Below are 27,715 nucleotides of genomic sequence, written 5' to 3' on the forward strand. Positions count from 1 at the left end.
CACCCCTCACTGTGCGCCCCCTATACTCCTTGCTGTGGCCTTCTCTCGGGTAATATTAATTGCTTCTTCTAGACCTCACTATTATATGTACTTAAAGCCTTCACTGTGCACCCAGTCACCTGTCATTATGCCCCCACATCCCTCAGTGTAAGTAACGTGTGTCACTGTGTGTGGAGAGGTTAGGAGGAGGGAGAACACTTGTCGTCATGAGTGCATGTTCCAGTGTACATTGTTGTTTCACACAGTAGGGGAAGAAGCACCGTAGTTGATGAGCTCCTAGCTAATTATTAATGGCCTGTCCCTCCCTGCTATATGAGATTGATTGCCGCTCATAGTAGGCAGGTGATAAATAGAGCAGAGGACTGGAGGGTCCTATAATCCCACACAGGGTTGAAGCGGCTCACAGACACTTGGAAGGCAGCTGTGTGTCCTATCATTACTAAGAGATGAGGAGTGTCAGGTCGTTCGTGCTGTGGCTGACAGTGAGCTGCGGGCTCTGCGCTTTCCCCGAGGACGCAGGGGATATATGGTTCAGGTTTGCACAACTCCCTTTCCCTAAGGATCACTTGTTCCTCTATGACACCTTCCCCCCGGACTTCATGTGGTCAGTGGGCACAGCTGCTTATCAGATCGAGGGAGGCTGGCAGCAGGATGGCAGGGCACCGTCCATCTGGGACACATATTGCCACAAAGACAGACGTGCCACAGGAGACGTGGCCAGCGACAGCTTCAACAACCTCTTCAGGGACACCGCAGCGCTACAAACATTAGGGGTTTCCAATTACAGGTTCTCCATTTCTTGGTCACGGTTGTTCCCAAATGGCACAGAAGCAGGTCCCAGCCAAGCGGGATATACTTATTATAGGGCGCTCATTGACCGGCTGAAGGAGCTGGGTATACAACCTGTTGTGACCCTCTACCACTGGGACCTACCACAGAGACTGCACGACATCTATGGTGGCTGGGTCAATGAGTCCATGGTGGGCATCTTTCAAGCCTATGCTGAAGCGTGTTTTAAACTGTTTGGAAATGATGTGAAGTACTGGATTACCATGGACAACCCTTATGTGGTGGCTTGGCATGGTTATTCCACGGGCAGTCTACCGCCCAACATCAAAGGAGATAAATTACTTGGGTACAGAGCCGGGCACAATCTCATTAAGGTAAGAACTGAGTTTAGCAGTAGAGAGGTGAAAACTGGTGAGGAATAACCGAAAAAGACATGAATCCAATCAGCAACATGAATGTACATGTTCCATAGAGCAGGAGGTTTTGTCGGGGATTGTGTGTGTGTGTGTGTGTGTGTGTGTGTGTATATATATATATATATATATATATATATATATATATATATAAACACGTTACGGTGAGACATTATTTGTTATGCACGATATGAAAAAGTTGAGCACACTTTATCTGCCTGCTGATGACATATCAAATTAATGAATCTGATTCATATTCTATGAATAAACCATAGGTTAGGCATGTATTTGAGATGTAATAATATGAACTATAATCAGCAACCTGTAGCTACACAATGAGATATCCTAAAATGGGGAAAAGAAACAATTATTCAGGGGAGAATTGTTGATAGAACAATAAACTGTACCTAATTATAAATATTTTATTTAAAGGACTAGATTCGAGTTTTGATTATTTTTGTACATTGGAGTCAGTTTGTCAGTCCTGCATTAGCCAATCAGAAGTTATCCCTAAACTTTCTTCTTAAAAAGATTTTCTGACCATCAGAATTTATGAAAAAAAAATCAAAATTCTGCTTGCAAATTAATTATTTTAAAAATTATTGGTATAGAGAAGGACACAAGCAGATTGTTCCTTCTCAAAGGAAACAGAATTCAATGCACCTTTAAATATATAGGGCTAGATTTACTAAACTGCTGGTTTGAAAAAGTGGGGATGTTGCCTATAGCAACCAATCAGATTCTAGCTGTCATTTTGTAGAAGGTACTAAATAAATGAAAGCTAGATTTTGATTGGTTGCTATAGGCAACATCCCCACTTTTTCAAACCCGCAGCTTAGTAAATCTAGCCCATAGTGTGAATATGGGAACCTATCTGTGCAGAATGCTGGGCTAAATAACTTGTTTATTTTCTTAGTAGGTTGTTTTCAGGGTTTTAAAAGTAATTGGATATTGATGGGAATTATTATTAATATTAATGTATATAGTGTCAGCATACTCTGCAGTGCTCCACACTTGGGAACAAAGAAATTAATAAAACGTGACTGTGTATTAACAGACAAACATAGAGGATAGAGAGCCCTGTTTGCCAGTTTACAATCTATAGGAAAAAAGATTTCTACGTGGTTAAGTGCCAAGGATTGCATATTGGTCCAACCAGATGACAGAGAAAAAGTCCTGGGTGGGGCTATATGGTCCAGTTTCACAGCAAGGCTGGTTTGGGGATCAGTAGGTTGGTTCGGTATAGAGAAACAATAATTATGCAAGTTGAGTAAACTGTGTAGAGGGGTGGTAATCAGTGGCGGAACCAAGGGGGGGGGCGATCGGGGCAATTGACCCCCCCTAGCAGTAGAAGTTCTTTAAATTTGGGTCCAAGACACCGATCAAAAGGTATGAAAGGGGCGGGGCCAATCACAGGTGGTGGGTGGGGTTTTCCGGGGCCAGCCAATCAGAATGAAGGAGGGGTGTGATTATGCAAAAGCGCCCCCCTCCCCCCCCCCTAAAAATTACGTCTAGGTCCGCACCTGGTGGTAATCGTACAGTATTTTAGAGAGGTTTAGAAGAAGATGTGTGAATTCCATAAGTTTGACTGAAGAGGTGTGTAAAGGGAACATTTGAGGTTTGGAAGCTACAAGAAAGTCTTGTTGTCTGAGGGAGGGAATTCTGCAGATTGGGTCATTCCAAGAAAAGTTTGGTAACAGAATGGGAGCAGGTAATGAGTGTGGATGCCAGAGACAGGCTGCGCTGGGGGGCAGGGGGGCATCTGTCCTCAGGGCCGGTCCCATATTGGGCTACCTTGGGCTGGGTCACTGGGCCACCTGCATTTTTTTCCTTTCAAATGTTCCTAATAGGCTGCTGAGTGAAGTCCTGCCCACTGGGCTAAAATTTGCCAGCCCTCCTCTGGTGGATGCACATCTTGTGTTGGGACAAACTTTGACACAAGGGAGGAGATGTATGTTGGTGCAGTTTTGTTACTGGCTTTGTAAGTTAGTAGAAGTTTTTTTCTGTTAGATTCTGCCCAATACAGGGAACCAATCTAGGGTCTAACAGAGGAAATTAGCCTAGCCATTACATTCAAATAGATTCATGTTAAGAGCATTTTAAGGGGGAAGGTGCTAATTTATTTAAAATTATGCTCTAAATCTGGTATATGAACAAATATTAAAGGGGGAAATCAATTAGCTGATGTTCCTCAGAACATTGCGGCACATTTTTACCATTACCAGGAAAAAGCAGCGGGAAATTCTGTAAAAATCCCACGGACGTGATATTCTGAGGAACATTGTGGCTAATTTAATTCACCCGTAAGGGTTTTATTTGATGTTTTTTGTGCATTTTATTATTAAAAAGTACTTTTTTTGATCTCCAAATAAACAAAAATTGCTCTGGTCAAAAAGGAGATGAAAACCATATAAAATATGCCTAGGTACTGCAAAAGTCATCAAAAGTCATCGTCTTAAAAGTAATGACTGTAACATATTCACCACCTCAGAACATGTGTAAAACAGGTTGCATACTCTCGTCAATGTGTTTCCTAGTATTAAAGTGGTTTGGTAATAAGTGGCTTAGTCAGGACTTTTGCCTTGACTGGCAGGAATGTTGGGAGATATGTCCACTCAGGGCCACCTTAACAACATTACGGGCCCCCGGGCAAAACAGTGCATCGGGGCCCCTATAATATATATATATATATATATATATATATATAGGCCCCGAAGCACTGCTTTTTTTAAATGTACTCGCTCAGTGACCCTTGAAGTTTTTCTTTTGCAGGATTTTTTTTTTGCAGGATTATTTATTCTTAAGAGCCTTGCTTATGGGGCCCCCTTGCCCCTGGGGCCCCCGGGCACCTGCCCATCGTGCCCAATGGAAAAGATGGCCCTGTGTCCACTGGTGCACGTCTGCCACTAGTTTACAGAACAATGCATGGTGTATTTAGGGGGGCAAAGTTTGGGGACTACCTAGCACGCCATTTGGGGTCATGACATCCCCCCAACTTAAAGCAACAAATAATGCCCCCCAAGTAATGTTAAACATTGTCCATCGATTTTCATTACCAGCATCATATCTATTAGATATAGATCAATTACTGTTCGCTTTAGAGAATAAATGTGTTTGTTTTATTACTGTGGCAGTGAACAATCGTATTCAGTTAAACATAACAGTTGAGAAATTGAAAGGGTTAATATGTTATTACTATTTTTGATCCCTATTGGTAAATGTACCCGCAGCAATAAAAAGTAAAGTAATGTAAAAGTTATTCAATCATTTGTCACTGACTATATGTGACCAGCATGTCAATGGAAATGATGTATTAACTAAACCCCCTGAACCTATATATGCTGATTAACGCAATCTAATCAATAACAAAAATGATGCAATTATATCTGTCTTCTAAGGATATATGGTGACATTGATACATTTATCATGGATTCTGTCTGCAGCCTAATAGATCAAAGACAGATCATAAAAGTCATCATAATTGATACGATAAATAACTCATGTTCTGTGCATGACGGTGTCATTCACAACAGGCAGAACAAATGCAATTATACACAAATGTAGTAGTGACAAATATAAATTGACACCACTGCACGGACTTGTGAATACCTTCCTTCAAATGCTCATGGTAGAACCAGTAAAACTGTCACCACAATGTCCAATCTACTTCCACCTCTTCAGTATTGTACCGTTTTCTCCTATAATACCGCTTGCTTTATCTTTACTTATGTCTTACGTTAATAATGAGAGGGGATATTGGGACTATCTCTAGTATGTCGGGAACTTTGTGTGTGAATGTTTTTATTACATTGGTCGAAGTGCGCCTAGAAATGCTCTTTCCCACATAAGCGCAACTGGAATAAGGTCAGGGTTCTGTTACCTGCGAAAAGTCATTGAATTCAAATTCTTTTGCGGGGAGGAAAAGGCTGTGTGCGCCTTCCCATTAAACAAGGAACTACACCTCTCTAACTGCTCCTTCTCCACCCCTGCCAGCTTATTTAAATAAATCCGTCCTGCAAAATTACATCTTGTGCACCCGTTCCGCCCTTAACGAGGATCTCTCCTCATTTCTCCCAACATACAGTGTAGACTTTTGCACCCCTGCATTCAATGTCAACTTGGCCATCAAATCCATGATACTAATAGGAAATCTGGGTGCATTTGCAGAAAAGTAGATGGGTGATGTAAATAAACCCAGCATTTGCACTGTGCTTCATATGTGATCCTTCTAGACCAGGCCTATCCAACCTGCGGCCCTCCAGGTGTTGTGAAACTACAAGCCCCAGCATGCTTTGCCGGTAGACAACCAGTTGATAGCTGGAAGGGCATGCTGGGACTTGTAGTTTCACAACACCTGGAGGGCCGCAGGTTGGACAGGCCTTTTCTAGACACTTGTGGGAGCTAATTGAGGATTCTTTCCATACAGGTTAATGTGTAAGACCCAAGTGAGGGACAAATTAAAACAAAAACAATTGACAGGGTGATTTGGGTCAAAAAGCTCCCTCTATCTCTTGTCAAGGTCATATATGCATAAATAGGGGGCCTGGACCCTCTTATAGGTATGTACCCTGGTCTACAAACCTAAATGTCAAATTATAATCCAGCACTCAAACATTAAAGCAGATAGCTCTGAAAATGAAAAAAAAAAAAGTGTATATAGATATAAAAATAGGTTATAAGTGAGAATTAAAAAATAAATAAATAAAAAACAAAAAAACAAATAAATGTATATATTTATGAATAAATGTAAAATTTACACAAACATAAATGTATAAATAAAAATATTTCATACTCAGGGATTGCTTAAAATATTACATTTTATTGCACACTATATATAATACAGTAAAAACAATATAAACAAAGTTGATAGTATAAACAAGATATGAATTATCTAATTGAATCAACTTATATAACATAACATATAGCGGCTGTAGATAAGGCATATCGGTTTATAGTACTCCTAAAAATCCTCAAAAAACAGACCATAGGAGCTATGCACAGTCCCAATAATAAACATATGAGTTATAGTGATGCATAATTGTTATAAGACTAGTCAGTGGTTGAAGTGAACATTTAGAAGTGGCTGTATGAAAAATGTAATGGGAATGTAAGTGAATGGAATTTAATAGTTATACAATGAAGGTAGTAGGAGAGGTGGCGGTATGACATACCACCATATATACTCCCACTTCCACCACTGACACTAGCAATCCATGATAGAGGGCTAACAACTGTATGTAGTGATGGCTGTTGAGCCTGCAAAACAAGGTCCATTGAGTTTATGCTCCTGAACAAAGAGGTGTAATTTGCAGTGATAATCAGCTGTGCTGATAGGTGGCGACCCATGGCTGTTTATAATGGGTCTAAATATCTATGAGCGAAACTAATACATAGTCAAAGCAGATAGCTTGTAGGTAAGTGGCCAGCTTACCTTGTAAATAAAAGTTTCAAACCTTTGTGCCCTCCTTCGGTGATTCCGATTGGTCCTCTCCGGTAGCAATGTGTTGGTAATGAGAGGCTTTCCGAATAGTGGTCACATGACCAGCATTACTGTGTGGATAGATGAAAAATATCTCCCGATCTGCTGTAGTTTTTTCTCTCTTACAGTATAAAACAATTGTGACTGTCAATGGAGCGCTTCACTCGGTGTGCAGCCAAATATGTATCAATGAAGAACCACCAGAACTTCAATCATAAACATACATAATAAACAAATTGATACATACATCTAGCGCTGCCTTCACGCACACTTGTTGTATAGGAATGGATGAACATATGTGACAAATGTCCTCCAGATGAATTTCTACCATCTAAAATAACACATATAAAAAAACAGCAATAATGGTGCAGTACATCAACAAGAAGGTTGAAATGCCAAAATATAGAGGTTTTATCCTTTTTCCTCTTAATTCCCGTGTGCATATAAATTACTGAGCACCCGTGTTGTCATTTATTGTGGAAAACCCTTTTGGGTCTGCGCTTACAAGAACATAGATGTATATTCGCCCTTAGTAAGATTGGAGAACAGACCCGATTCTTCCTTTAATCTTGATGTCTCGTGTTCATAAAAAAGATAATAAAGAAAACCCCAATCTGGCGCATTATCTTTTTTAATAATATAAAATTGCTAAAATCACATAGGACTCGTACCAGAATTAAGCAGTATATTGGCAAGGTAAATGTGACATCAGCATCTCACCACGATCTCTCCATGCCCGATGTTTAAAAGTCCATACAGCAATCTGTCCGTGTCCAATGTAAACGACTTGATACCAACGCGTTTTGACTTACATACAAAGTCTTTTTCAAGGTAAAAAACAATCCGTCCGTGTCCTTCTTAAATATCAATGTCCGGTGGGCGTGCCTCCCCAGAGCGAGGCTTGGATCCCTTCAGCGTACATTATTTCCGGTTTCTTCCTTTCAAAGCGAGGCATGGATTCCTCCTATGACGCGATACCCACGTTGTTCTCCGCTACCTGACTAATACAAAGCATTGGCTAAACTACTCGATGTTATTACTCCTATCATTTGCCTTGTTAGCAGTCCCGCTTCATACTCGTTGCTTTTCCCCTCAAAGAGAGCAAAATAAATTGTGATGACTACGATGCATATATAATGTCAAGTATTCTACACAACATAACAATGAAATATAATTATTTCTATAGAAAACATTTGAGCTCAAAATCAGCATTATGTCCCTTTGGGATGAGAGTATCCAAATCATAGATCCATCTAATCTCTGATCTGGATAACATGGATATAATGTCCTTATTCTTCCAACTTGTTTCTATTTTCTGTAATCCCCAAAAACCTGTTACGTGTTTATCTGAGCTTGAATGGCATAACTTAAAATGCTGAGACAATGCGTGTGTTTCCAAGCCTCTACGTATATTGTAGAAGTGTTCACGTAGTCTTATCTTAAGGGGACGTGTTGTTCTCCCTACGTAAACCTTCTCACAGCTACATCTGATGGCATATACCACATTTTTGGAATTACAGGTTATGAATTGTTCTATCTTGACCTCCTTATTGTTCAAAACTACCATAGATGTTTTGTTATGTTCCATATGGCAGGTTTTGCATGCCACACATTGTGCACACCTATAAAAACCTTTTGATCTCACTGATGTCCTTTTCTCTTCCTGCAAGTGGCTCCTCACAATCTTATCTTTCAAGTTAGGAGCCTTCCTATAAACAAAGGATGGTTTTTCAGGAATCATGTTTCCTATTACTGCATCTTGTTTCAACAAATGCCAATGTTTACTAAGAACCTTTTCTATTTGCCGATAGTTTGAGTTGAAATTTGTAATGTATGCCCATTCACATTTTTTGTTCTGTTTATTCAACTTCTTAACCTTTGGAATCAAAAGATCTTCCCTCTTGATTTCCCTTACTCTATTCTCTGCTTTCTCCAAGGACTCTACCTTATATCCCTTACTTTCAAAACTGTTCCTCATCTCCTTAATCTGTTCCTGGAATACAGTTTCGTTCGTGCAATTTCTTCTGACTCTCGTCATTTGACTCAAGGGCACATTATCGAGCCACACTCGATGATGGTTACTATTGTAATGGATATAGCTGTTAATGTCCGTAAGTTTATGGTAAGTTTTGGTCTGTAATATATTTGCTTCAGCATAAATGTAATATCCAAAAAGTTGACTCTATCCTTACTATATTGAAATGACAATTCAATGTTGCATGCATTATTGTTTAGATGACTAAAGAACTTTTGTAAGTCAATTTCTGACCCTCTCCACACAAAAAAGACATCATCAATGTACCGGCGCCACAACACCAGGTCCGCCCCAAAGCCATGCCCTGACCACACATGCTCCTCCTCCCACTTGGCCATGAAGATGTTGGCATAGCTAGGGGCGGACCTGGTGCCCATGGCAGTGCCGACACACTGCAGATAATAGTCATCTTGGAATCTAAAATAGTTGTGTGTTAGCACAAATTCTATTCCTTCCATAACAAATCTCTTCTCATCCTCTGACATTGATGTCCCAGACATATGATGTTTAACTGATTCCAACCCTATACTATGTGCAATTATGGTATATAGGGATTCCTGACTATTATCTGCAGTGTGTCGGCACTGCCATGGGCACCAGGTTCGCCCCTAGCTATGCCAACATCTTCATGGCCAAGTGGGAGGAGGAGCATGTGTGGTCAAGGCATGGCTTTGGGGCGGACCTGGTGTTGTGGCGTCGGTACATTGATGATGTCTTTTTTGTGTGGAGAGGGTCAGAAATTGACTTACAAAAGTTCTTTAGTCATCTAAACAATAATGCATGCAACATTGAATTGTCATTTCAATATAGTAAGGATAGAGTCAACTTTTTGGATATTACCATTTATGCTGAAGCAAATATATTACAGACCAAAACTTACCATAAACTTACAGACATTAACAGCTATATCCATTACAATAGTAACCATCATCGAGTGTGGCTCGATAATGTGCCCTTGAGTCAAATGACGAGAGTCAGAAGAAATTGCACGAACTAAACTGTATTCCAGGAACAGATTAAGGAGATGAGGAACAGTTTTGAAAGTAAGGGATATAAGGTAGAGTCCTTGGAGAAAGCAGAGAATAGAGTAAGGGAAATCAAGAGGGAAGATCTTTTGATTCCAAAGGTTAAGAAGTTGAATAAACAGAACAAAAATGTGAATGGGCATACATTACAAATTTCAACTCAAACTATCGGCAAATAGAAAAGGTTCTTAGTAAACATTGGCATTTGTTGAAACAAGATGCAGTAATAGGAAACATGATTCCTGAAAAACTATCCTTTGTTTATAGGAAGGCTCCTAACTTGAAAGATAAGATTGTGAGGAGCCACTTGCAGGAAGAGAAAAGGACATCAGTGAGATCAAAAGGTTTTTATAGGTGTGCACAATGTGTGGCATGCAAAACCTGCCATATGGAACATAACAAAACATCTATGGTAGTTTTGAACAATAAGGAGGTCAAGATAGAACAATTCATAACCTGTAATTCCAAAAATGTGGTATATGCCATCAGATGTAGCTGTGAGAAGGTTTACGTAGGGAGAACAACACGTCCCCTTAAGATAAGACTACGTGAACACTTCTACAATATACGTAGAGGCTTGGAAACACACGCATTGTCTCAGCATTTTAAGTTATGCCATTCAAGCTCAGATAAACACGTAACAGGTTTTTGGGGATTACAGAAAATAGAAACAAGTTGGAAGAATAAGGACATTATATCCATGTTATCCAGATCAGAGATGAGATGGATCTATGATTTGGATACTCTCATCCCAAAGGGACATAATGCATACTTGCCAACTCTCCCGGATTGTCCGGGAGACTCCCGTATTTTGCGAGAGTCTCCCGGACGAGTGTGGCAATCTCCCTGATAGGAAGGGGGAAAAATTTAGTTTAAACGCCGCGATTCACCCGGAATCGCGGCGTTTAGCCCCGCCCCCACTGTAAAATGACGCGATTTGCGTCATTCCGTCACGGGGGCGGGGCCAAAATGACGCGATTTCGCAGCCCCGCCCCCTGCACGCCCACGTCCCAGCCGGCATCTCCCGGAAAAAGAAAAAAAAATGTTGGCAAGTATGACATAATGCTGATTTTGAGCTCAAATGTTTTCTATAGAAATAATTATATTTCATTGTTATGTTGTGTAGAATACTTGACATTATATATGCATCGTAGTCATCACAATTTATTTTGCTCTCTTTGAGGGGAAAAGCAACGAGTATGAAGCGGGACTGCTAACAAGGCAAATGATAGGAGTAATAACATCGAGTAGTTTAGCCAATGCTTTGTATTAGTCAGGTAGCGGAGAACAACGTGGGTATCGCGTCATAGGAGGAATCCACGCCTCGCTTTGAAAGGAAGAAACCGGAAATAATGTACGCTGAAGGGATCCAAGCCTCGCTCTGGGGAGGCACGCCCACCGGACATTGATATTTAAGAAGGACACGGACGGATTGTTTTTTACCTTGAAAAAGACTTTGTATGTAAGTCAAAACGCGTTGGTATCAAGTCGTTTACATTGGACACGGACAGATTGCTGTATGGACTTTTAAACATCGGGCATGGAGAGATCGTGGTGAGATGCTGATGTCACATTTACCTTGCCATTTACCTTGCCAATATACTGCTTAATTCTGGTACGAGTCCTATGTGATTTTAGCAATTTTATATTATTAAAAAAGATAATGCGCCAGATTGGTGTTTTCTTTATTATCTTTTTATGAACACGAGACATCAAGATTAAAGGAAGAATCGGGTCTGTTCTCCAATCTTACTAAGGGCGAATATACATCTATGTTCTTGTAAGCGCAGACCCAAAAGGGTTTTCCACAATAAATGACAACACGGGTGCTCAGTAATTTATATGCACACGGGAATTAAGAGGAAAAAGGATAAAACCTCTATATTTTGGCATTTCAACCTTCTTGTTGATGTACTGCACCATTATTGCTGTTTTTTATATGTGTTATTTTAGATGGTAGAAATTCATCTGGAGGACATTTGTCACATATGTTCATCCATTCCTATACAACAAGTGTGCGTGAAGGCAGCGCTAGTTGTATGTATCAATTTGTTTATTTTCTCTCTTAAAGCTAAATAATATTTATTTATTTTATTTTTTATTCTCTATTATAATATATTTTGATATACATTTGATACACATTTTTTATTCATTTTCAACGTAGTATGTTTATATTTTTGTTTCCTAGTATTGATAAATAGGGAGTAGCAGCTATTCCTGCAAATTCAGCTGCTGGATGAGTGTCTAGATATTATTTTGTATAATTTCATTTAGCGCCTTGGTCACCTTTTTGGAGTTTGTTGTTGTATAATCCAGCTCTCCTCTGCTTTAATCATGTTGTGATTTCTGCATTTTATCTTACAAACTGTGCTGTGAAATAGACAAAAACACAGAAAATGAACTTTGTGATTGAAAGCTAGTCATGCATTTTAATTGTGGACAAAGTTCTTAATGTTTTGTATGAACATCTTCAGGCTGCTTGAAGATGGTTAGAGCATTTTAAATAATGTCTGGGATAAATTCAAAGGGTTTTCTATTGGTTTCCATTAGTACTCATCACCTGCTTCCTAGGAAGATTTCTGTATACATCAGTATGGTAGTAATTAGCTGCTTTTTGTGTTTTTTTTGTGCTGGCAATTATTAAGTCATTTACAAATTTGTGAAATTCAAATATCCTAGTGCTTGCACGCCCCCAAACCGCGTCTACGTCCAACTCAAAATCAGGCCCCTAGTGAGCATCACCATAGAGCTCAAATCTATTTTATACAAAATGAACGCTCCTGAACGCTGCAAACAAGTTTAAAATTGTATACAAATGTAATGCTTGACAGAAAGTATGTGCGTTTAAGCCATTCACTTACTATTCATTTTTGCACTATAAGCATCAAAGCACATTTAATAGACTGTATGATTGTGCATTAATACTTAAATTTAACATCTGTGTACAAAGTCTTAGTCATGGCTATCATCAGAAATGGTGGGGCCCAGTACAATTGAAACAGGCCGCCTTCCCCCAAAACCATTGCAATCCTCCCCCTCTCCCTTTGTTTTGTCCAAGGACATGTTTTTGTTCTCTTAAAAGGTCGCCACCAGGGCCGGTGCTGGCATGTTGGGCGCCCCCCTGCAAAATATTAATTTGCACCCTCCTCTTTTATAAATTATTTGTTCATTCAATAATGCTTTTTCTTTTAATACAATACACTTTAATAAAGAGAATAATACAAATAAATACATTAAACAGCAAACATGAATTGCTTTATTAATAATATAAATGAAGAATATGTATTCTTTGTAATAAGATTTTACATTTTTGGCAAATTAATTTGGTTGTGCCCCCTCCTTTATCAAATGCTGCCCCCCTCTCCTCCATCACTCGCTGCCACCCTTTTCTCCATCACACGGTGACCCCCTCTCCTCCATCACAAGCTACCCCCCTTTTCTCCATCACACAGTGACCCCCTCTCCTCCATCACAAGCTGCCCCCCTTTTCTCCATCACACGCTGCCCCCTCTCCTCATCCACGTTGCTGCCCCCCTCTCCTCCATCACATGCTGGCACCCTCTCCTCATCCACATCACTGAGCCTCTCTCCTCCATCACACGCTGCCCCCCTTTTCTCCATCACACGGTGACTCCCTCTCCTCCATCACACGCTGCCCCCCTTTTCTCCATCACACAGTGACCCCCTCTCCTCCATCACACGCTGCCCCCCTTTTCTCCATCACACGGTGACTCCCTCTCCTCCATCACACGCTGCCCCCCTTTTCTCCATCACACGGTGACTCCCTCTCCTCCATCACATGCTGCCCCCATCTCTTTTTTCAACCCTGCTGTCCTCTCCGTTATTTACTTACTTTTCTATGACCTTCTTTCCTTCTCTCCTCTTTTTCTGTCGTCTTCTCTTCAGTCTTCTCTTCTTGCCTCGGTGTGGCTCCTCTCTGTGCGCTAAAGACTGAAGTGTCTTTTACATTTCTGTCTTCATTACTGAAGTCATGTTGTCTTACTTGTCAGTCTTTGATTAAATCTTGGTCTCCATGAAAATGGCCACCTCCATAGGCATCAATACATAGACATAGGACACAATTTCTGAACTGTGTCATCCTGCCCAAAATTGCGAAGGGAGAATGCCAGACTCTTCAGGGAGTGAGGGAGATCGCCCCTATTTCAGGGAGTCTCTCTGACATTCAGGGAGAGTTGGCAAGTATGAACTTGCCTTAATGACTCAGGCCCTTTATGTCTAAATCCCATATCCATATCCGTTTCCTAGTAGTTCTTTTTATGTTCTGGTGTAATTATAGAATGTGAAAATTGCTGGGCAGGCATTGTATAATCAATATTCCACCCTGTACTGAAATACCTCCTTGTAACCTTCATCACTGATGAGCTGGCAGCAATGCCACGCACCACTAGCCATGCTTTGTATTATTGCAATGCTTACGAGTATGCCTTGAACAATGAGAGAGTCAAATCTTAGGCAGGTACATTTTATTAGCTCTAATGACTTTGCCATTTGCATCAGCATGCCCTTCACCTGCGCAGTTTGCATCATCACCGACACCTTGAAGGCAGATAAGCTTCCTCCCAGGAGATTTGCCTTCCCTCCTTGGAGCCCAGGAGGAAGCAACACTTTTGGTAATGACAGTGATTGAAAAAATTACAGCCTGAGAAAATACAGCACAAAACTGAACCTAGGAGGAGTACACATTTAAAACTGAATCCACTTAAAAGGCTTTTTCATAATTTATATTAGTATACCTAATGAATGCTCATGAAATGATACTTTATATTTATTGTAAAATAAAGAAACTGTAAGATAGTTTTCATTGTTCTGCCTAATGAAATGCTGCTTGATGACTGATCATCTTCTTATGCTGGCTTTAATGAGTTCACACGTAATTAGATAAATTCGACAATTAACATCTGTTGGAATAACTACACACATTTATACTTGTAGTTGATGTCAAAAATAATCCATTGTATTACTGTATAACAGGTCTATATCTAGCATATGTAACAAACCCAATTTATACCGCTATGCCTTATATCTTGTACTTTTGTAGTATTTGTTTTATTGCTAGTCAAATGTTTGCAGGACATCTAATAATCTATTTGACATATATACTGTATACTTGCCAACCTTCCCAATTGGAAATTCAGGACAATGTAAGTCATACCCCTGATCCCACATACCATGCCCAGAATCACCTAAATCACTCCCTTTTCAGGCAATACAACAACCCTTATACTGGAAACCGCATTTCTTTTAGCCACCAAAATAAAATTGTTGGCAAAATTGTTTTGCAGGTTCCCTTGTGTAGTCATTGTGCCTCCCCTTACAAAACATTGCCAGAGTGCACAGCTGGACTTTACATAAACCTTTATCCATTTTCCATCATCTCTGTCTTGATTACTGCAACCTTCTTCTATGCGGTCTTCCTCACACCTGTCTATCCTGGTTACAATTCATCCTATATGCTCTAGAATCCCTGATATTCCTTTTCTCACCACTCCAAAACCATCTCACCAGTCTGTCAGACTTTACACTGGCCCCAATACCCTCCAGAATCCAAATCAAACTACTCACCCTCAACTTCAAGGCTCTCACCAACATCCCTCCCTCATAAATCTCTAACCTCATCACAAGGTACTCATCTTCATGTCCTCTTAGATCTGCACCTTGCTTCCTCTATGATTACCACCAGGGCCATCATTTCCATTGGGCACGATGGGCAGCTGCCCGGGGGCCCTATGGGCAAGGGGGCCCCATAGGCACGGCTCTTAATGAGAATAAATAAACCTGCAAAAGAAAAAAGCCTGCAAAAAAAACCTACAAGGGTCACTGAGCAAGTACATCTATCTATCTCTATCTCTATATATATCTATATCTATAGCTGTATCTGTATACATCTAAATATCTATATCTATATCTAGGGGCCCCGGTGCACTGCTTTGCCCGGGGGCCCATAATGTTGTTAAGATGGCCCTGATTACCACCTATCTCTACACCCTCCGGGAAGACTTTTCTCATGCTGTTCCCAACTTATAGAACTCCCTGGTAAATAGGAACTATAACTTTTAGCACTCTGTGAAACCAGTCACAATAATAAAGTAATTTGGACTTTCTCCTAGCACTTCTACTGCAAAGCTGCTGTACACAAATTGTGAGTACCTTGGGCTGTGAACTTAGGTGAGTCCAAAGGAAGGCATATGGGGTCTGTACATGAGAGAGTAATATTGGCTTCTGATTGGCTGGTTCTGTACTGACTTCTCCAGCTGTTGTGCTTAATCCAATTAATCCCCAAATTTTTAGGTTCTAAAGAACTAAGATTAGGTTTTTTCAATCCATGTTTTGGGGTTTTATAGGTTTTAAAAATATTAATTTAGGAATTTATATGTTGTATGAAAATAATAGAAAACCATGCAGCATATCATTATTTTAGAAACACTGTCTTTATTATATATGAAGTAGATATGAAAACTACTCATTTGAAACTCCTATCATAAGACGTAACAATGAAATACAATATACTATTATGTGTGAAACTCTGCCTTATATGAAAACTACTCATTTGAACTGTACCCTGAGACTTAACAATGAAATACAATACACTGTTATGTGTGAAACACTGTGTTATATATGAAAACTACTCATTTTAAACTCCTAAGTTAGAACATTCCTACTCCTAACATGACACTGACCAATGAAATACTTTGACAGGTTTTCAAGAGTAAAAACTCTTTTGTTAAAATTTGTTTGGATGCGCTAAAACTCCGCTCCACGTCTCATGAGGTAAGGGGTGTGATTTTCATGGCTGAAATCGGGATTGCCTGCCAGCACAGCCTCCAACTACTTGTCTATGGATGACCCAACTGGTCCAGGAGCCACTTTGTTCCTCACTTCCTGCATGACCTGAAGCGCTTCTATCATTGGGAGAGATGCTTCTTCCAGCTTCTTGATTGCACATTCTAGGTGGGAAAAGTTAGCTCAACTCCTGTACAGCTGTCACCAGTGCCGTAACTAGACATCTTGGTGCCCTGGGCGAGACAAGGCACCGGCGCCCCCCATCTAAGTGGGAGTGGCAAACATAATGTGTGGGTGTGGCTAGCACTTTACTGAAACAATTCTTATATATATATATATATATATATATATATATATATATATATATATAATATGACCATTTAAAGTATGCAAAAAATATATAGCAATAGGTATTCTAATTTTTATGCACTTAATACTGAAATAAGAGCAGCAAAACTGTGTCTTAAGGAATTGTAGACTGTAAGCCCCAATGGGGCAGGGAGTGATGAGAGGGAGTGATGAGAGAGAGAGGGAGGGAGGGAGAGATAGATAGATAGATAGATAGATAGATAGATAGATAGATAGATAGATAGATAGATAGAGTTCTGTTGCCCTTTACAATTGTTAATTTATAAAGCAGCAAAGATGCTGAAAACAAGTTTAAAGAGATCATGAAATACTGGTTTGCTATCGCTGATGTGAATACTGAAAACAAAACACTGAGGTGTTCTTTTAAAACTAGAGACAAGGATAAAGGGCAACAAGAAAGACTGAATGGTGCCTTTATATTTGGCATCTTCACATTAAATCACTTTAGCGTAGTTAAAATAAGGTTTTGTGTAGTTGGTTTGCGCTATAAATCTAAAGAGACCATCTTTGTTTTCAGACTGCACGAGTGTCCATTAAAATGATCCCCTCTCTCTTTTTTTATACAGAATGCATCTGGCATTAAGGCGGGGGTCTCAGCAAGAGAAACGGTGGGATTATTGTACAATTATAACAGTAAATAACTAAAGAAAAGTAAGCACTTAGGAAAAAAAATTCAAAGTGTGTTTCCAACTTAAAATGACTATCCCCTGTTTCGTACGTGCCGATCTATATTTACAAGTATATTCCTTTGTCTTTCTTACGTCCATCTGTGTTTTCAGTCTTTTATAGTATCCAGTCTGTGGGTCTGTGAGAAAGAAGAGCTTGGTGCTTCTGCCCACAGTGGAACGCAAACTTGCGTTCCAAATGACGAACTTCCTGTCGGTGGAACGCACATGTGTTCCACTGCGGAACTTAAGGGCAGAAGCACCAAGCTCTTGTAAGTTAGTCTCTCTCTCTTCAAGGTATGGAGTCAGGTACCAGGCGGCAGCTGCGCCCCCTTGGCCTTGCGCCCTGGGCAACGGCACCGCCTGTACCACCCTCGTTACGGCCCTGTGTGGGGGAGAATACTCCTAGCACTTTACAAGTACTGGACTGGTCTCCAATCCTGTACAAGTTTCTCGTACCTGTTCTTGTAGTATGACCACATGGAGCTGCTGCTGTCATCTTCCGCTCACTTGATGCTTGGCCGGATCCTGCTGGGGCCCTGTTTGGAAAAAATATTTTTAATATTCACCACAAGGAAAGGAAAACAAAGCAACAAGTGAATAGTCCAGGCCTCCTTCCTCTAACCAGCCCTGACATGAAATAAAAGTACCCATGTTTTATAATCAGGTCTCCTTCTCAAAATTACATTAAAAAAGGCATATTTCCAGTCTTACCAACCAACATTAAATTAAGAGCACTCCCATTTCACAAATAGGCCCTATTCAACACCAACTCTGTTCCACATTCAATTAAAACACACCCCAAAATCCCCAGTAATAAACTAAATTAATAGCCCTCACCACCACAATCATCCCACAAGTATAAGAATAGCCCCACCAATAAGTTAATAACCCTTATTCCCATTAAATTAATAGTCACCAATAAAGGAATAGTCCTACTCCTGTTAAATTAATAGACACACAGGCTGAGGGGGGGGGGCAGGGGGGAGAGGAGACACACAGGCTGAGGGGGGGGGGGCAGAGGAGACACACAGGCTGAGGTGGGGGCAGGGGGAAGAGGAGACACACAGGCTGAGGGAGGGGGAGGAGGGGAAAGAGGAGACACACAGGCTGAGGGGGGGGGGGCAGGGGGAAGAGGAGACACACAGGCTGAGGGGGGGGAAGAGGAGACACACACTGGCTCAGGGGGGGGAGACACACACTGGCTCAGGGGGGGGGAGACACACACTGGCTCGGGGGGGGGGGGGGGAGACACACACTGGCTCGGGGAGAGAGACACACACTGGCTCGGGGGGGAGACACACACTGGCTCGGGGGGGGGGGAGACACACACTGGCTCGGGGGGGGGGAGACTGGCTCGGGGGGGTGAGACACACACTGGCTCAGATAGGGGGGAGACACACACTGGCTCAGGGAAGGGGGAGACACACAGTGGCTCAGAGGGGGGAGAGACACACAGTGGCTCAGGGGGGGGGGGAGACTCAGGCTGAGGGGGAGACACACACACACACACAGGCTGATGGGGAGACACACACACACACACACACACACACAGGCTGAGGGGGAGACACACACACACACACACACCCAGGCTGAGGGGGAGACACACACACAGACAGGCTGAGGGGGAGACACACACACAGGCTGAGGGGGAGACACACACACAGACACACACAGGCTGAGGGGGAGATAGGGGGAAGGGGAGAGAGAGAGATTCAAATACAAAGAGAGAGACAGGGTAAGAAACACATGCTGATTATTACTTACCTACATAGCTGGAGTACAGGCTGGTGAAAAATGCAACAGAAGCTTGTGGGCTGTCCAGGGGGCGGAGGGTCCTCTGCTGAGCAGTCTCGATACTTGTAGCAGGCAGCTTGCTGTGCTGGACAAGCTGAAGGGCTGACCACGGGGGAGGGGCGCCTCTTTCAGCTTGCTGTCACTCAACACAAAGTGGGCGGGCAGATTGGCTTCTTGTGGGAGCGTCCTGTGTTGAACTGCACAGGAGCTCCTTAGTGTATTTTGACTGTAAGGTGGCAATAGAGGCTGGAGTGCCTCTGCAGCATGGCGCCTCCCACCTCCCGCACTGCTTATATCGCGATCTGCAGCGCTGACTCTGCATCAGCCCCAGATGTGTACCTGGGGCTGTGACTTGTTTAATAACAGGGGGGAACGTGGCGCCCCCTAGACTTTGCGCCCTGGGCGGCGGCACCGGCCGCACCACCCTCGCTACGGCTCTGGCTGTCACAGAGTGTAATGCCCTCTTTGCATCCACAATAGCGATAGATTCATGTTCACCTAGTGCATCAATAACCTCCATGATGCTCTTATAGATTTCTGCATAATACATTGCCTCTGAGAGCCAGGTCACCCACCGTGTCAGTACAGGTTGTGGAGGGAGAGATATTGATGGAAGCTTCTCCCTGAATATAACGATTTAATCACATGTAAGCTGCACTATCTGTCATGAACAAGTGTAACTTATCCTCTTTCTCTGCATCTGCTCACAGCACCTGTAAGGCATCTCTCACTGCAAAGGACACACTGGAGTGGTTGGTTTGCAGATGCTCCCTGCGTTGGTGGTAGTCATTATCCCAACACTAATAACCACGACAGCAGGTATTCTTGCACAAAAAAAATCACGATGAGCAGAAATCCGACATCTATAAAAGACAGACTTACCCTAACACAATCACACACTATATCCAACAAGCTTCATATTAATGACGACAGAGGAAAACTCCACTTGTCTTATTCACGTCACTGAAGAGCCCGACGATGAGATTTATGCCTTTAAAGTGTCACAAGAAGTATACCTTCTTTTGTAGGCATACTTGTTGTTGTGGTCATTAGAGCCGGGAAAACATACCCCATCCCCCTGCAGAGGATGACATGGGGTATAGTCGGTTCCTCACAAGTGAGCTTACCCACAACAATGGCGGCAACGTATCTGTCACAGGCATCCATTATTTCTACACTTAACCAAATGAAGTGGTTTTTTTTTTTATAAATGATTCATCTGGTATTTTTCTGTTGCAAAACTCTTGTAGAAAGGTTTTCAGGACTGGGTTCTGGACTGTACCAACTGGTATATTGGCGGCAGTGAGAGCTTCACATAAATGGAGGTTAACCGTGTTTTTGGGTCTGTACCATATATGGAGGGGGCGACCATAGCCCCAATCCACTATAAAATGCAGAAATTCATGGCATTGAATAGCGGGGATGTGGCTTAATGACGCGATTAAGCCCCGCCATTCAATGCCATGAATTTTGACGAATCTGGGAGGTTTGCCTATTCTTCCGGGAGTCCGGGAGCACTCCCCAAAATTCGGGAGCCTCCCGGGAATTCCGGGAGAGTAGGCAAGTATGGTCTGTACCCAACTTCAAACTATTTCGGTTTAGGTGCATTCCTATCAGCATTTGACAAATGAGTTGCGACTGCTGATATTGCAGCACATGGGAGCATTTTACTGCAGGGACCCTTGAAGGAAGCAAAAAAAAAAAAAGTCACCAACGGAAAATAAAATTATGTTATGGGGTTTGTCATTCAAGAGTCTGGAGGGTCTTTAAGTTATATACTAACCAATATTTACAACTAGCAGAGTAAGGAAAGATGATGTAAAATACTAGTATACATGCAACAAATGAACCTTATCTGTTTCTGACGTGATAGACAACATATCATTTTTCCATCTGTTGAGAAGTTTAGAGCACTTTTTGAGGATTTACATTTGCTGCCGTGGAGTAAGGAACTCCTAAGGTCTCCATCTCAAAGCTAAATTCCACTTTTGCTATAATCTTAGGCAAAGTCGGCGGTAATGGTTTCTTCCAGGCCTGTGCTATGGCAGCTCTAGTTGCGATAAGAACTTGATCCAACACGTATCTGTCCCATGAGGGAATTGAAGGAGGGTAGTGGTGTAATAGGACAAGCACCGGGGAGGGTTGTATTGGATGTCGAAGGACAGTTCCCTGTAATTGAAAGACGTCCAACCACAGGGGTTGTATGATTGGACATAACCAAATCATATGGAATAAGTCTCTTCTCTCAGAGCAATCGCGCCAGCATGTAGGGGAATCCGAAGGCCATATTTTGTACAACTTCTCTGGGGTAACATACAGTCTATTCAGCAGTTTTACCAGCATTTCAGTGTGGTTGAGGCATTTAGACATTTTGAAGGAGTTTTGGAATATAGACTCCCATTCCTTCCCCGAGAACTCTACATGAAGATCTGTCTCCCATTAAAGTTGTATTTTGAATTTTGGAAAATCTACATGTGTAGTTAAAAAAAGAGTACCATGTGGTTATACTAGTTCTGTTACTGCCCTTTGTCAGATTTGCATGATATGTAGCTGGAGGGGATCTTATACCAATGTTCTTGAGGGACGGTTCTGCCAACCAGTGTCTAAGTTGTAGGAATTTGTAAAAGTTACCTCTAGGCAGGTGGTATTGTTCACTCAATGGGTAAAGGATGAAAGCATGTCTGATTCAAACATATGACTCAAAGTCAACATTCCCCTAGAAGCCCATCCTGAGAGGTTTAAGTCGGGAATCTGTCTGGCAACCACTTCATCATCATCATCATCATAAGAATCCTGGGCCTAAGCATTGCGCCTGTATTATATGAAATCCTGGTTGTCCATTTGCATTAATTATTTGACATTTTCATTTATATTAATGCAGGAAAGGAAATTCACATTTGTTTTATTAAATTGGAAAACAACCGATGTGTGTCTTTAATGTAATTTGTATTTTGTAGATTTGTTTGTAGTTAATGACATTTTACATGGACAATGCCACTGTCAAGGCAATATTCTGTCTTGTGTATGTGACACTTCATTATATCATTATATTGTGTACAAATAGGGTAATGTGATTTTAGCACTTACCACTAACACGCCAAGCCGTATCTCTTCGATATCTCTACATTTTCTCTATGCCATCTCTGGTCTATTTGGAGTGTACGTATTCAAACTTGTTACGCCTGGTGGCCTGGTGTATACTTGACTCAACATATGCCTCTTTCTCTTCGTACGTTCTGAACACATAAGCGTCCACATCTAAAGGAGCCGCTATGCCTCCTTTAAGACTATGGTAAAGACAGGACCCTTTTGACCACTTAAAGTTCTTTAAGGCATATTAACGGTCTCCGGATCCTCACACTTGGCTGTGTCCAACTACTGCAGGGATTTTCTCAACACTTGTAACACATTCTGAAGCAGGATCATGAAAGTACGAAAAGCCCTATTACTGGCAAAACAGGGTTTTTTGCTGGAAATAAGGTTTTTATTGTTTCCCCCTATACATCAAAGAATTATTATCGGTGATAACATTACTATTTATCCCTGCAGCTGGTAAGATTTGCTACCTTTCACCAATGAAGGCATCCTCATGCTTTTTCATGGGAAAGCCTATTTGACAGGTATCGTCACGGTACTTGCAGTGTCTCAGGATGGGGGTAACTGCTTAAAATCATTTTAATCGCATAGGAGTCCCCTGCTCTTCTGACCATGCACAGTGACGTCCCAATTGAGAAGAGCAGAGCTGGGAACACTGGAGCGGTCTCCAGGAATTCTTGGGTCCCCCGCACCTCTGGGCCCTGTAGCGGCCACACACCCCCTGCAGTGGAGATAGTTCCGTTACTTTACATAGAGATGTTTGTCTGTGCTGGGGTCTAGTTATTACTGTATCTCTTGCTTTGCCGGTTAGAAATCTGGAGTTTGAGCAATCTTCTGTCAATTATTTACTATAGTGACCTGGTTTTTCTTTGAATAAAAGGCGCTTAAAGGTTTGTTGCAGCTATTTTAATAACGTCTGTGGAATTTGTTCTGTCCAGATCTTCAGGTGCCAGTAAACAATGGTAAAAAACATAATAGCAAAACATTAGAGTGCTACTATAAACACAGTTCATAGTGTTTCTGGAACACGTGTATAACATGTGCTATGTGGTATCAGTCCCTATATAGAGAAAACAGCTGTTATGTTGTGAAATGAGGACAGTGATTATATATTCATCACATTTGCTGCTCTTTAATGCTGTTAAGGTTAAGGTAGTAGACTTGTACAGTAAGATAGTGTTTGCTGGATGGGTGTTGGGTTAGCCTTGGTACAGTTATGTAATCAGCTTTTATTGCATACTCCTGGGGTCATTTGACCACATAAAATAATTTAGCTACACTATGTTCAGGCAATAAACACAAATGGCTTGAGAACTACTGTCATTTTCCATGACACTTCTGAGAGCAATGTACTTGCAGGTTAGTAACACTTTATCAGTCATGTCTGTAAAAATAACTATCAGGCACTGGCTAAGATACAAAATTACATTCTAAATAATGACTGTACATTCTAATGAAAATAATAACATATAAACAAAAATAGCATAACAAAATACACTAAACCTGAAACCTTACACAATACAACAACCTGAGAGACGTCACAAAAATCAGGGGCCATGTCCACAGTAACCATAATTCTGCACTGAAGTCAATATCCTGCTAGATTCCCCTGATTGTTATTATGGTGAGGGTGATGATTATATTCAGGGTTAGAGGAAATGAGAGACGCAAGAAAGAATTATTTACTAACATGTTGCAATGTGGTTTAATATACTGTAACATATAAAACCAGATTATAGCATGCTTGCCAACTTTGGCAATTTGTTTTACGGGATGTCTGGGGGGCAGGTGGGCGTGTGGGGGTGGGTGCTAGGAGAATCGCATCATTGGCCCTGCCCCCTAAATTGTCATTGCCATTTTTGGCTTACAACAGCAGGGGGTGGGTCCATGATGGCGCGTGAATCGTGCCGCTAGGTCCCACCCCTTCCATTAACTTACTGAACTGGCCGAGAGTTCGGGAGGACTCCCAGAAATTTGGGAGTCTCCTGGACATTCCCGGAGAGTAGGTAACTATGGATTATAGTAGTTATCACTTTTTCAAGTAAAGTTTAAAGATAAATAAAGCCTGATAGGTTGCTATGGGTTACAGCACAATTGTACATATTGCACCATGTTATTGCATAAGCTTTAAAGTGTAGGCTGATTGGAAGTGTAATGAATGGAAAGGTATTAGTGAGAACAGCAATTTGAGTAATCAAGGCACGATTCTCTGAGACAGTGACAGCTTGGAAAGGAGAGTTCAAGGAATCAGAAAGAAAGGTTTAGTAATTAGAAATATTGACACCTGCTGGCTATAACATACAAAAATATATACTATACATTTTTCAGAACTAAATGAGGTTTTGAATACAGAATATTGGATATCTGTCCTTCCTTTGTTAGTATATAATCGCCTGTCTAAAGGGAATAGGTGAAGGAGGGGTGGGCTCCAACCCTCCCAGATATCACAATACAGAATAAACCCCTAGGTGCCAGAGCAAGTTCAATGAGCAATGAATGTTAGATGCAAAAACATAGACGGGTGATAATTTTAATGGTTATGTATTAAAAACCAGAATATATCATAACATCAGTGCACTGATAAAATAGGTACCTGCAGGTAGATGAATACATTAATTACCCCATGGGTTAAACTGGTAAATGATATGCTCAAAAAACAGGTAAAATTCAGTCTTGATATTCGATAGAGGCTGAAAGACACAGCAATGATAATAGAACAGTCTTTGGTCACCATAAGGTCCACAAAGTATACTGTCTAAGAAATCTCAATCCTATACAGCCACAGTTGATGTAGGGCAGGATCTGCTGGGAGTGGTATCCTGTTTTGGAGGTGCTGACAAGTGCAGTTTCCAGGAGCTGCTTATCACCTTGCAAATTATCATCTAAGAGTACTCCTACCCTACCCCATATATACACACTATTGTACATTACACCAAACCCTAGTACGTCTATCCAATCACCTCTCTTTACCTTTTGACCCCGTTACTTCTTAGCTCAGTCATTTTCCACTTCTGCAAATCTCTGCTTGTTCTAGGGTCTACTTTAAAAGTGTTCATAACCTGGGAACGTCCCAGGAAATAGGCGACATTTGGAAGATATGGTAGGTATTATTCACTCCCCTACATGCTGGATTAAATGGATGTTCAGCATACAACACTCCCTATATTGGTATATAATAAATGATGTGTCTTTGTTAATTGAATTTAAAGTACTGGATCAATGTCCCTTAAGATAATTATGTACCGGCAGCACTCCTCATTTTTCTTGATAAAATTTTCTGTATAAAATTGAGTGTACTATCACTTGCAGCCAATGTCGTAACCAGACAGCTTGTCCATACGTCATTCTTAAGATGTAAGAGGTTTAAAAGAAATGTAAGGTGTTCTGCATCTTCAGATGATTTTAATTTGTTTTCTTGTACATGTCCTTTAGAAAATGTTACCAAATATATAGCTTCATCCTGTGCTTGTCAGTCATGTGTTTATATGAGCCAGAGTTCTTTCTTTTCATAGTCACGAGATACGAGACAGCTCTGCAACTACAGTTGTACCCGGAGAACAGGTTTGTGCCGTATCCTCGGGTAACCAAACTAAACTTTTACTGGACGCCATGAATGAATATATTTATATGATTGAGTTAGTTGTGAGCATCTGCAACTCCTGGTCTAAACATGATAGCATGATAGATGATGTACTGCGAGAAGATGACATTGTCTAAGAGAATGCACACAACTGGCGGTATGATGGATATTTTTATCAGGTGTGAGTAGTTTGGCAGCATAGTATCTGTGACTGAATGGACATAACCAGGCTTGTTATTTCCCAGCAGTCAACCTGAAGTAAAGGATTGAGTGGACAGCTATTGTTCTTAAACAGGGCCGGGTGTGATGTTTTATTCTGGGCCAGTCACTTCCTGTAAAAACACTATGGACAGGAAGCTGGGAGCCGCTGGAGCCCCTCAGACACAACAGGGAGTGACTGGCTATCACCCACCATCACCAAGGGATTAATTAAATCAAGATCCCATTGGAACTGAAACATGACTACTCCACCAATCAGGGCAGACATTTTTCCTAAGACTCAAGGGATTACCCTGCAGGGAGGGATTCCTGTTTTCTCTTTAAAAAGGCCTGCAGGAGAGGCTTGGAAGGTGCTCTTATTTACATGTGTGAGTGTGGTATCCGATTGCTGTTATTGATATTGTTATATCGTGCACACACCCGTGTTTATGTTATATCATCCTTTATCGCTTTCCATACACTCCTTCATTCTTCTTATAAGCAAACCATTTTCATTTTTTTCCGCCTTACAACTTTGGTTCTAAATCTCTGTCAGGGGTGAAACAGGCAAAGGGTCTCCTGGACTAACCACTGGTGGGTAAACACACATCCACTGCATGCTATGAGATATTCTGAAGCTAGATCCACATGGAGGCACTGAGGCGCCAAGAGCAAGTTAATCTACTTCCACCCCAAATCCTCTCTGCTCACTACCTCATGTACCATGTGATTATTATTATTATTGTTATTATCATTTATTTGTTAGGCGCCACAAGGTTTCCGCAGCGCCGCACATAGTACAAACAGTAGACTATACAGGGTATAACAGTACAGAACAATTAACAAAAGTACCAATACTTCAGAAACTCCAGGCAGGCAGATGCAATAGACACGGAGCAGAAGAACGGGTAAGGAGACAGGAGGGAAGGGTAAGGAGACAGGAGGGAAGGGTAAGGAGACAGGAGGGAAGTGATTGTGTATGTCCTGGTCAGGGCCGGTGCTAGGGTCCGTGGCGCCCTAGGCACATTTTCAAAATCGGCGCCCCCACCCTGCACACTTACAAAATAGTGTGTAAATGTGCAGGGTGGGGGCGCCAATTTTGAAAATGTGCGTCTTTTCTTACCTGCTTCTAACTTGCCTCCTCTCTGCTCCCCTCCACTCACTGACACTGTCGGGCCGTGATGATGATGTCACGCCCGACAGTCAGTCAGTGAGTGGAGGGGAGGAGACGGAGCAGAGAGGCGGCGGTGGTGAGCAATAGTCCCTCCCCCCCTCCCTGTGGATGTATCTGAAGCTGAGCGGCGGCCGTGAAAGGTATGGTCAGCGGTCGCCGCACAGTTTTAAATAAATTTTTAATCTGTGGCGCCCTCCAGTGAGGTAGTCACAGGACACCGTGGAAAGTCTGCAGAATTATCATTATTAGCAGCTTGAAGAAACAAATCAATGGAAAAGACAATCACCAAGCATC

General features: G+C 41.6%; 1 protein-coding gene across 1 annotated transcript in view; it reads left to right on the forward strand.

Annotated features, from left to right (window-relative positions):
- The first annotated feature begins 279 nt into the window (after positions 1–279).
- KL (klotho) overlaps positions 280–27,715 on the forward strand; it is a 46,000-nt gene continuing 18,564 nt past the window's right edge. Inside the window, exon 1 of the mRNA XM_075197952.1 lies at positions 280–1,163. Coding sequence (XP_075054053.1) covers positions 447–1,163 — 717 coding nt within the window. The 5' untranslated portion in view covers positions 280–446. The remainder of the gene's footprint in view (positions 1,164–27,715) is intronic.

The sequence above is a fragment of the Mixophyes fleayi genome, chromosome 2 (assembly GCF_038048845.1).
Source record: "Mixophyes fleayi isolate aMixFle1 chromosome 2, aMixFle1.hap1, whole genome shotgun sequence".
Classification (NCBI taxonomy): Eukaryota; Metazoa; Chordata; class Amphibia; order Anura; family Limnodynastidae; genus Mixophyes; species Mixophyes fleayi.